Source organism: Urocitellus parryii, chromosome 12 (assembly GCF_045843805.1).
Source record: "Urocitellus parryii isolate mUroPar1 chromosome 12, mUroPar1.hap1, whole genome shotgun sequence".
NCBI lineage: Eukaryota > Metazoa > Chordata > Mammalia > Rodentia > Sciuridae > Urocitellus > Urocitellus parryii.
The window spans coordinates 74,577,637-74,590,006 of record NC_135542.1 but is presented as its reverse complement, the minus strand read 5'-3'; the positions used below and the strand labels follow the sequence as shown (position 1 = coordinate 74,590,006).

At 35.4% G+C, this 12,370-nt stretch overlaps 1 protein-coding gene across 4 annotated transcripts in view; it reads left to right on the top strand.

Moving 5' to 3' along the window:
• The window catches only part of Asb3 (ankyrin repeat and SOCS box containing 3), a 129,844-nt gene that overhangs the window by 93,126 nt on the left and 24,348 nt on the right, over window positions 1–12,370 (top strand). For 3 of the 4 annotated variants that reach the window (XM_026399879.2, XM_026399880.2, XM_026399883.2), the window contains one exon: window positions 352–485. In XM_026399879.2, coding sequence (XP_026255664.1) covers window positions 352–485 — 134 coding nt within the window. Of the gene's footprint in view, window positions 1–351; window positions 486–1,751; window positions 1,797–12,370 lie in introns of those variants that run through there. The other variant, XM_026399884.2, reaches the window with a different exon arrangement.

The following is a 12,370-nucleotide window of genomic DNA, read 5'->3' as shown; positions in this document are numbered from 1 at the left end:
ACCAAACTACATTTGGCAAGATGGTTGGGAGGAGATGATGGTAAGTCCACTATGATACTGGTACTGTTTCCAATGAGAAGGGAAGTTCTACTCTAGTAGAGAATAGAGTTTCCTTTTATTATCTCTTGGACAACTACACACACAGTCAATTTCCTTTCTAGTAGGAACCTGTTGATGATTATTCGTATCCACCAAACTTACCTTTAGTTACATGAATTCTTTCTGTGCCCTATTTTTTGTGCCTTCCTCATTAAGATATAAGCATAGATTTGTAGTATATGTTTCTACAACATAAGGTGAAGCCTATGTGTATTTTGTCTCTGATGACTTGTTAACATCTTATTAATGTAGGATTGACTCAGTCAGCGATGACATTCTCATCTTCACTTTGGAATTTACTAATTGGAAGAGACTACCTCCAACTGTTGAAAAGATGCTCTCTGCTCGTGCCTCAAACTCCTCCTGGGCTCTGCAGCAGTGGATTGGTAAGAAAGAACAATTTTAAACACACTTTACTGCTTTTCCTTCTCATGCTTCTCTGTATTGTAATTTTAAGTTAAAAGATTTGTTGGAGAACACATAATAAATTGGATATAATTTACATTTTCTTATATGGAGAAAGGATTGAATTGTTGGGGAAGATAATTTCCTTTAAAAAATGATATCTGATTTTTATTTAAGTTTAGCCTTAAGATCATATAAAGAAAAGTAGACGTTTACTGACATTTTAATTTTTAAATAAGTGTTATGTAAATAAAGTGGATCCTAAAAATCAGCTTTTTAAAAATTTAGTTTGTGATCAGAAATATGCTAAACTTAGTTTTACTTTTTGGAATATGGGTGGATTTATGTTCTCTCTGTACCATTTTATCATATCTAAAAGGAAATGACACCATCCTTTACTTACACCTCTCTACTGATTCTGTGTCTGTCTGTTGTCTTTACTGATACTGTGTCTGGCATAGTATAATTATGGAGGTAAGCTGGGTGAAAATTCTGTAAATTTGCTGATATTTTAAATGACAGTTTTAAAAACATTTTCAACTTACCTTTACTCATTAAAACTTTTTAAAGCTAATTTAAAGCTGATTATCAAATTTTTGATTAAAAAAATTAAAGAATATGCAGTGGGATTTTGCACAAGAAAAGTAGCTTAAACATGTATGCAAAGTTTTCCTATTTTTCAGATTTATTTTACTTTGATTATATTTTGTTAACTAGATTATATGTCTTATGTTAGAAAAACCATTTCTTCACTGCTATTTTTACTTAAAATAACTCGTCATAAAACATTTTTAAATAGGCTTTTAACAAGTGAACATATGCATATGTAGAAATGTATCTTCTAATTTATTGGAAAACTACATTTAAGTAAATATTTTTAATCCAAAACATTCAGGAAGATATGCTCTTGCACCGAGTATATTTAAACTGTTAGTTTTTTTTTTTTAAGGAATCTGATAAGAATCTCTGAGTCTTCTAGTTTAGAATTTCTTACTGATAATATTGGAAAACTGACTTGCATGTAATTTTTATTTTCTTCTGGTGGTATTGGAGATTGAACCAGGCATGTCCTACCACTGAACTATATATATCCCTAGCCATTTTTTTTTTTTAGTTGATGGACCTTTTTTAAAAATTTATTATATGTGGTTCTGAGAATTGAACCCAGTGCCTTACACATGGTAGGCAAGTGCTCTTCCACTGAGCTACAACTCCATCCCCCATTTTTATTTTTAATTTTATCACAGGTTCTTGCTGAGTTGCCCAGGCCAGCCTTGAATTTGCCATCCTTCTGTCTCAGCCTCTCTAGTAACTGGGATTACAGGTGTGTGTCACCACATCCAGTCACTTGCATGTAATTCTTTTTTTTTTTTTTTTTTTTTTTTTTTAAAGAGAGAGTGAGAGAGGAGAGAGAGAGAGAGAGAGAGAGAGAGAGAGAGAGAGAGAGAGAGAATTTTTTATTTATTTTTTAGTTCTCGGCGGACACAACATCTTTGTTGGTATGTGGTGCTGAGGATCGAACCCAGGTCGCATGCATGCCAGGCGAGCGTGCTACCACTTGAGCCACATCCCCAGCCCTGCATGTAATTCTTAATGTTAAGAATTTACTCTGATTTTAACTAATTATGTATCTGCAGCAGAAGAGAGCAAATATCTATTCAGAATGGATAGAATATGTGACAGTGGATTTGGGAACAAACAGTCAAAAGAGGGAGCATATACCTAATGGGGAAATTATTGCAGTGTTATCAGTTAGTAAAGATATGTGAGAGTTTACTCTGAAGATCTTAACATATGGCAGGCTTGTCCAGATGAAGGTAAAAATTGAGCATGGGTATATTACCTTGCAGTAGACTATATCCATCAAGAGCTTCTTGTTTAATTAGGCAATAGGCAGACCTTGTGTAGCGTAATCATCACCATCTCTTAAGAGGATTTTATGCTGGCTGAAGATTTGCAAAAGCCTTTCTCAAAGGTATTAAGATAGCTAATGCTTTTCTAGTCTATTTCTCTAGCTAAGACCATTTTTCTTGGTTCTAGTTCCATATAGCCAATAGCCTTGTGGATAGCTTCACTTGGTATCTCACATTTTGACATATTCAAAAGTTAAGCATTCATTTTCCTATAAATTCTTCTGTTCTTTCTGTCTGTTTCCTGGTTCAGAAGATGAGATGGTTTGGGAGTGATATTTACAAAGAGAGTGAGTTTAAGCCAGGCAGCCATTTGGAGCAGTGGTTTTAGGGGTTGAGTATGATTTTTGTCCCCAGAAGAAATTTGACAGTGTCTGCACACAGGTTTTGATTATTACAACTTATAAGGGTGCTCTTGTTATCTAGGGGGATGTTTAGCAGCCAGGGAAGCTGCTAATCATCCTACATTTCACTGGACAGCCTCCCACAACAGAGTTATTCAGCTGCAATGTCAGTAGTGGTGAGGTTAAGAAATCCCAATCTAGGGACTGGGATTGTGGCTCAGCAGTAGAGCGCTCGCCTAGCATGGGTGGGACCCGGGTTCGATCCTCAGCACCACATAAAAATAAAGGCATTATGTTGTGTCCATCTACACCTAAAAATAAATATTATTATTTTTTTTAAAAAGAAATCCCAATCTACAGTGACTCTCCAGTCCAGGCTTTTTAACCCTTTCCTGGGATGGCTTTTTAACCTTATTGCAGATTACTTGTGTTCTTTCTCCTACTTGTCCTCTCAGGGTATTTTGCAGTATCTCCTCTCATGGAGATAGTAGGAACCATTACAATGCTGGAGTTTTAATAAGTCTGGGAAGAAAAGATCTGCCCAGTTGCTTGCCTGGATTTCAAATGGATTATGATTCTCTTCCTTTCTCTAGTTCAGGGCTGTCTCGGTGTATCCTTTTTCTTTTTGGCTTTTCAGTACACTCAGTTTCTTTATGTTGGTCTTCTAGACTTTCTCCTTTCCCTGGATTTGAGCTATAGGATCTCAAAAAGTGGAACATGGGCTAGATTTTAACTAGTAGGAGTGAGTCCTGAAGAACAGCTCCTTGTTTACCCTTCTTCATATGATACTCTTGTTTTTACCCCGTTTTCTCCAGTACTTATCATAATATTAAATAACAGCTGCCTTTTCAATATATTTTTAGAACATTTTATGGGAAGATGTTTCTTGCACCTCTGCTGCTGTTGGTATACCCCTAGGTAATGCTCAGCTCCTTAGCCCTGTTAAGTATGCCAGCAGTATCTGTCCTAATGGAAAAGTTTTCTCCATCTTTTTAAGAAGCCCTTTCCAAGTCCTGAAGGTGCCTTGTTTTTGGTCAAGATTCTCCTTTCCTTATCTTTTCTACCCCAAGGAAGCAGTAACTTGCTGTGGTCATTTATAAACAAAAAGGGCAAACCATTCTTTGTTGCTTATTTTTTAACTATTCAGTTATTTTCAAAAAATTTCTTGCTTAGGAAAGGTAATGTATACCAGGTAAAATTTACTGAGTGGTTAGAGTTTTAGTGACAATCTTTTTACCATGTGCCTTACACATACCTCTTTGAAACATCACTCTGATCCCATACCAGTAGACTTCTTAGTCAAAAAATTCCAGCTGGGCCAGGTGGCACATACCTGTAGTCCCAGCTACTCAAAGAGATTTAGGTAGGAGATCACCTGAACCCAGGGTTTTTAGGCAATATAATAGTTTGGGCAATATAACAAGACCCTGTCCAAAACAATTCCTGGTCAACTTGATTTTATTTAATTCTGAACTTGTTTTTTGATAGGATAGTGGGCAGGTACTGAGGATCGGACTCAGGGTCTTGCATATGCTAGTCAAGTGCTCTCATGCTGAGCTATGTTCCAGCCGTATTTAGTTTTATTTTGACACAGGGTCTCTCTGAGTTGCCCAGGCTGGCTTTGAACTTGGGATTCTCCTACCTGGGTCTTTTGAGTAGCTAGGATTATGGGTGTGTGCCACTGTGCCTGTCTAATTCATCCTGAACTTTTTATTTTATTTTTATTTTTTGTAGTACTGGGGATTTAACCCAGAGGCACTCTTCCACTGAACTGCATCCACATCCCTTTTTATTTTTATTCTGAGACAGAGTCTCATGAGGTTGCTGAGGCTGGCCCAAATTTAAGATCTGTCTGCCTCAGTCTCCCAACCAGTTGGAATTAACAGGTGTGTGCCACTGCACCTGGCTATTCTGAATTTTTAATAACCAAATATATTTAGTTCTACCCAGAGTGTTAAATGGATCTGAATACTATAAAGGATCCTTAAAGATCCCCAGCAAACTCTTGTAATCTTTTTATGCCAGTGTTCTTCTGCTTTGTTCTAAACAGGATTTACAAAGTTTATACACATAATACAGTCACAAAACAGTAAAATAAATGTTAAAAATGGAAGTTAATGAAAAAGGTGGGAATGGATTTTTTTAAAAAGGTTGATCTGTGAGGAAGAAGTATTCTTTTGTGAAACCCAAGGAACATTGTCAGGACTCTTTCCTAAATATGGTAGGCTGAATAAGTATCTACAGTTTGAATCAAAGGGTAGTTTTGAAACAGCAGTGTTTCCAGTTTTGAGCAATGCTCTTTTCTTATGTACTCTTCAAAATAAACCATTTTTGGTTAGGATGCCAATGTAACTACATTGGTAACTTATTTTATGAGATTGGTTGTTATATAAACAAAATTTAAGTTTAGAATAGTTGATCTGTAGTGCTTTCTGGTGCAAACTAACCACCAGTTTAATTGTCTACTCAAGGTATTTCCAATTTAAGGTAGTAAATATTCTGGCTTTTAAAGACTATTTAAATTTTTAGAATATCTGTTTTTCTTTTTTCTTTAGCAAGAGCATGTATCTTGCCACTTAATAAGATATCAAGTTACTTTTTAAAAAGATGGGAGTTGGAATATAATCTTACTATTATGCCAGTGAGATTTTTTTTTTTTTCCTTTTAAACCAGGGATTAAACCCAGGGCTTCCAGAATACTAGGTAAATGCTCTACCACTGAGCTACCTGCCCATCCCTGCCAGTGAAACATTTTAACTTCTCTGTTAACATTGACTGTGATAGTAAAGATCAGGTGCAGGTTCTTCTTGGATGTCAGACAGAGTACAGTAGTTAAAGGTTAGAGCTCTGGAATTAAATAGACATGCCTCCAACATTTTCTAGCTATAGGGAATTACTTGTATCTCTGAGCTTTGGTATCCAGTTATAAGAAGAATAATAATAGTACCTACCTCATATCATTTTTGCAACAGATAGTGTAATTGTAACAGAGACAGACCTTGGTTAACTAAATTGTGTTTCATTTTTCTCTTCCTTGGAACAAAGGAAGACTTTACTTATTTATTTTTTTTGCCTTGATTATCATGTGATTTGGATAAGTGGGTAAAAGCACAAAGTACTCTGTTTTCACTTACTTTGTGGAGGAAATCTGAAAGCCATATTTTGACATGACATTGACACAAGATAGATATAACTGGGAACCCTTAATTTGTCACTTTAGGAGAATCACCTCACCTGCAGGGAATTTTGCAAATTTGTCAAGAAATAAACCTTTACTGCATTAAGACACTAGTTATCACAGTGTAACCTAGCCTATACCCAAGCTAACCCATTACCAGATCCTATCCCAGATCCTATCCCAGACCAGGGTCCAAGGAAAGGTCCAAAGAAGCTACAAATATTGGAGTAGTATACTTTGTAATGAATATTCATATGAATGCTCAACTAAAGCCCATCTGCTACTTATTTTTTATTTATTTTTATTTTTATTTTTTTGAGATGGGAGGCTCTCACTATGTTGACCAGGCTGTATTTGACTCCTGGGCTCAAGTAATCCTCCCACCTCAGTCTCTGAAGTAACTGGGACTACAGGTAAATACCACCACTCCTGATTTTTCTCCTTGTTTTAAATATGAACTTCAAAGCACTAACTTAAAATTTCTAAATAAAATGTTCAATAAACTAAATGATATGTAAATATAGTGGGGAGTGGGGCAATAAGGGGACTTTTAAAAAAGTTATGTCTAGCCATGGAAGCTATGCTTAATATTTAAACATGCTTAAATATCTAGTGAGCATTAAAGCTTATTGTTCTCAGTGGTTCTTAATTTTAGGAACTTTTCCTCTGGATGCTTTTCATCTGGGTGAGGCATTATTACCAAGAATCCAATCAGTAATTGCTTGTAATCTTCAAAAATTGGACTCACGATCATCTATTTATCAAGTCTAGTCTCTCAGACATTAGCCATATTATGAACCTTTACAACCTTTAACAGATTCATGGCTTGGTTTTAAGTTAACTATGAATTTATCATTTAAAAAACCCAACTAAATCTGGCTCTTAAATATAATTATAAGGGTGGACTGCAGGACTGAGATTACTAGATTTGAGAGCCAGATGTAGGAGTATTTTTTTCCTAATTTTTTAAGTGAAAAATTTGTAGTTGATTAAAATTTTAACAGGATTCCATCTGCACACTTAGTATTTTAGCTTCATACAGCCTCTAATTTAAGTTTTTTATTTTTATTTTTGTGGGGAAATCCTAATTCAAGTAGGCACTAATGAGTTGTATTGCATTTGCTGGGATTGCTCTTAAAACAGTTTTGTGGGGCTGGGGTATAGCTCAGTGGTAGAGCGCTTGCCTAGCATGTGTGAGGCTCTGCAAATAAAATGAACAAAGCAAAATTAAAACTACTTTGAAATTACCAGTAGTCTGTTGGTAAGCTAGAATAGTAGAAATTTTTGTCTCAAAACAATTAAAATGGAGTTCATTTTGTTTTAAATACAAATCTCAGGTCATCAATGTTATTGGAAAGCCCATTTCACTCTTCCCTCAAATCTACTTACTGCATTGGATATGTGTGCAGGAAGATCCCTGAAAATGCTACATCCCAATTAAAACAAAAGAATACTAATTTCTGAATCTCAAATATCCCTTATAAGTATAGTAAAGAGCAAAGAAGAGATTTCTTCTAATACAGAAGAACTATAACAGAGTTTATGTTACCCCTGATATCAAATGAATAGATGTATCCTTAAATTTATTCTACTTTCAAGACAATTTTTAAGTTTTATTTATAAAGTAGTTCACTTAGAAATATTTTTGTTGAAATTAATGCATCTGTTAAAAAGATATTCCAAACAGGGAAGCAGTTTATTGAGTCCTCACTGCTTCTGGATGGGATCCACATAGAATTCTACCAACCTTTTCATTCAGGTCTTCCAAAATGATGAACTTTATATGTGAACTATATAACGTAAAATTTAAAGAATCATAAAAAATATGATTATTAATCTGGGCTCTGTGAAGCAAAAATTGTAAGTTGGCAGATGGAACTTTGTTAAAACATTAGCTATAAGTTTCTCATTTAAAAAAAACTAAACAAAACTCAAAAACAAAATCCTGAAGACTGGCTCTTAAATCTAGTAGTAAGGAAAGACTATAGGACATTAACTAGGTTCTTGTCTGAAGTAAGTATTGTAAAAGCTTAAGTTTCTTCCAGGAGACTGAATAAGATTGAAAGGAAGATGTTCTTGTTTCAGATGCATGGGCAGTGCTCCTTGAGAGTAAGAGATAAAAGTGACTAGTGGGGTCGACCCTGGAATAATATGTCTGTGTTAGGGGCGTAGATACCCTCTCTAGCCCCACAGTAAAAAATATTCATGTAATTTTTAAAAAATTATCTAAATCCAGGCATGGTGTTGCATGCCTATAATCCCAGCTGAGATAGGAGGATCACGAATTGGAGTTCAACCTGAGCAATATAGTAAGACCCTATCTCAAAATAAAAAAAATAAAAAGGGCTGGGAATGTACCTCTAGTGGTAGAGCAGCCTGAGTTCAATCCCTAGTACCACAAAAACAAAAACAAAACAAAGCAAGATACCCCCAAACCAAACCAAACCAAAATAACAAAAAATGCAAACAATAGAATTATTTAAGACCTTTATTATTAGGAGTTCGAAGTTTGATTTTAAAAAATCAAGTAGTAAACTTTTTAATTAAAATGAAAGTCTTAAAAATCTCAGTTTCAACAGATAGAAACAATTTTAAAATCTTTTAAGTTATATTGAGAAAAATAGGCTTTCAAAACTAACAAGCAAAACACATATTTATCATTACCAGAAAGAGATATTTTTAGGTAAAAATAATGAAAACCCCATGCTGCATAGATAATTTATAGTTGTAGTTATCTAGCTGATGAATGCAAAGCAAGCATTTAATCTTCAATGCCGATCTCTTGTTTATTTCTTTTTTTTTTATTGGTTGTTCAAAACCTTACAAAGCTCTTGACATATCATATTTCAAACATTAGTTTCAAGTGAGTTATGAACTCCCATTTTTACCCCAAATACAGATTGCAGAATCACATCTGTTACACATTCACATTTTTACATAATGCCATACTAGTGACTGTTGTATTCTGCTACCTTTCCTATCCTCTACTATCCCCCTCCCCCCCATCTTCTCTTACTATCCCATCTACTGTAATTCATTTCTCTCCTTGTTTTTCTTCCAATTCCCCTCACAACCTCTTTTATGTAATTTTTTATAACAATGAGGGTCTCTTTCCATTTCCATGCAATTCCCCTTTTCTCTCTCTTTCCCTCCCATCGCATGTCTCTGTTTAATGTTAGTCTTTTCCTTCTGCCCTTCCTCCCTGCTCTATTCTTAGTTGCTCTCATTATATCAAAGAAGACATTTGGTATTTGTTTTTTAGGGATTGGCTAGCTTCACTAAGCATAATCTGCTCAAGTGCCATCCATTTCCCTGCAAATTCCATGATTTTGTCATTTTTTAGTGCTGCGTAATACTCCATAGTGTATAAATGCCACATTTTTTTAATCCATTCATCCATTGAAGGGCATCTGGGTTGGTTCCACAGTCTAGCTATTGTTAATTGTGCTGCTATGAACATCGATGTGGCAGTATCCCTGTAGTGCGCTCTTTTAAGGACTTCAGGGAATAGACCAAGAAGGGCAATAACTGGGTCAAATGGTGGTTCCATTCCTAGCTTTCCAAGAAATCTCCATACTGCTTTCCAAATTGGCCGAACCAATTTGCAGTCCCACCAGCAATGTACAAGAGTACCCTTTCCCCACATCCTCTCCAGCACATGTTATTGTTTGACTTCATAATGGCTGCCAATCTTACTGGAGTGAGATGGTATCTTAGGGTAGTTTTGATTTGCATTTCTCTGACTGCTAGAGATGGTGAGCATTTTTTCATGTATTTGTTGATTGATTGTATGTCCTCCTCTGAGAGGTGTCTGTTCAGGTCCTTGGCCCATTTGTTGATTGGGTTATTTGTTGTCTTATTGTCTAATTTTTTGAGTTCTTTGTAAACCCTGGATATTAAGGCTCTATCTGAAGTGTGAGGGGTAAAAATTTGTTCCCATGATGTAGGCTCCCGATTTACTTCTCTTATTGTTTCTCTTGCTGTGAAAAAACTTTTTAGTTTAAGTAAGTCCCATTTGTTAATTCTTGCTATTAACTCTTGTGCTATGGGTGTCCTGTTAAGGAATTTGGAGCCCAACCCCACAATATGTAGATCGTAGCCAACTTTTTCTTCTATCATACGCAGAGTCTCTGATTTGATATCAAGGTCCTTGATCCATTTTGAGCTAATTTTTGTGCATGGTGAGAGGAGGGGATTCAGTTTCATTTTGTTGCATATGGATTTCCAGTTTTCCCAACACCATTTGTTAAAGATGCTATCCTTCCTCCATTGCATGCTTTTAGCCCCTTTATCGAATATAAGATAGTTGTAACTTTGTGGATTAGTCTCTGTATCCTCTATTCTGTACCATTGGTCCACCCGCCTGTTTTGGTACCAGTACCATGCTGTTTTTGTTACTATTGCTCTGTAGTATAGTTTGAAATCTGGTATTGCTATACCACCTGATTCACACTTCCTGCTTAGAATTGCTTTTGCTATTCTGGGTCTTTTATTTTTCCATATGAATTTCATGATTGCTTTATCTATTTCTACAAAGCAATGCCATTGGAATTTTGATTGGCATTGCATTAAACCTATAGAGGACTTTTGGTAATATCGCCATTTTGATGATGTTAGTTCTGCCTATCCATGAACAGGGTATGTCTTTCCATTTTCTAAGATCTTCTTCTACTTCTCTTTTTAGGGTTCTGTAGTTTTCATTGTATAAATCTTTCACCTCTTTTGTTAGGTTGATTCCCAAGTATTTTATTTTTTTTTTGAGGATATTGTGAATGGAGTGGTTTTCCTTATTTCCATTTCAGAGGTTTTGTTGCTGATATACAGAAATGCCTTTGATTTGTGCGTGTTGATTTTATATCCTGCCACTTTGCTGAATTCATTTATTAGTTCTAGTAGTTTTTTTGTAGACCCTTTTGGGTCTTCTAGGTATAGAATCATGTCTTCTGCAAATAGTGATAATTTAAGTTCTTCCTTTCCAATTTTTATGCCTTTAATTTCTTTCATTTGTCTAATTGCTCTGGCCAGTGTTTCGAGAACTATATTGAATAGAAGTGGTGATAGAGGGCATCCCTGTCTTGTTCCTGATTTTAGGGGGAATGCCTTCAATTTTTCTCCATTCAGAATGATGCTAGCCTGGGGCTTAGCATAGATAGCTTTTACAATATCAAGGTAAGTTCCTGTTATCCCTAGTTTTTCTAATGTTTTGAAAATAAAGGGATGCTGTACTTTGTCGAATGCTTTTTCTGCGTCTATTGAGATGATCATATGGTTCTTATCTTTAAGTCTATTGATGTGGTGAATAACATTTATTGATTTCCGTATATTGAACCATCCCTGCATCCCAGGGATGAATCCTACTTGATCATGGTGCACAATTTTTTTGATGTGCCTTTGTATCCGATTCGCCAGAATTTTATTGAGGATTTTTGCATCTAGGTTCATCAGAGATATTGGTCTGTAGTTTTCTTTCTTTGATGTGTCTTTGTCTGGTTTCGGAATCAATGTGATGTTGGCCTCATAGAATGAATTTGGAAGAACTCCCTCTTTTTCTATTTCCTGGAATAACTTGAAAAGTATTGGTATTAATTCTTCTTTAAAGGTCTTGTAAAACTCCGCTGTATACCCATCCGGTCCTGGGCTTTTCTTGGTTGGTAGTCTTTTGATTACCTCTTCAATTTCATCCATTGATATTGGTCTGTTCAAATCGTGTGTGTCCTCCTGACTCAGTCTGGGCAAATCATATGTCTGAAGAAATTTATCGATGTCTTCACTATCTTCTATTTTATTGGAATATAGGTTTTCAAAATAATTTCTAATTGTCTTCTGTATTTCTGTGGTGTCTGTTGTGATATTGCCTTTTTCATCCCTTATGTTAGTAATTTGAGTTCTCTCTCTTCTTCTCTTCATTAGCGTGGCTAAAGGTTTGTCAATCTTGTTTATTTTTTCAAAGAACCATCTTTTAGTTTTGTTAATTTTTTCAATAGTTTCTTTTGTTTCAATTTCGTTGATTTCCGCTCTGATTTTAATTATTTCTTGCCTTCTGCTGCATTTGCTGTTGTTTTGCTCTTCCTTTTCTAGGGCTTTGAGATGAAGTGTGAGCTCATTTATTTGTTGGTTTTTCCTTTTTTTGAGGAATGACCTCCAGGCGATGAATTTCCCTCTCAAAACTGCTTTCATTGTGTCCCATAGATTCCGATAGGTTGTGTCTGAATTTTCATTTATCTCTAAGAATTTTTTGATTTCCTCCTTCATGTCTTCTGTAACCCTTTGATCATTCAGTAACATATTGTTCATTTTCCATGTGATATTGGATTTTCCCTTCCTTCTTTTATAATTAATTTCCAGTTTCAATCCATTATGATCAGATAAAATGCATGGTATAATCTCCACCCCTTTATATTTATTGAGGGTTGCCCTATGGCATAATATATGGT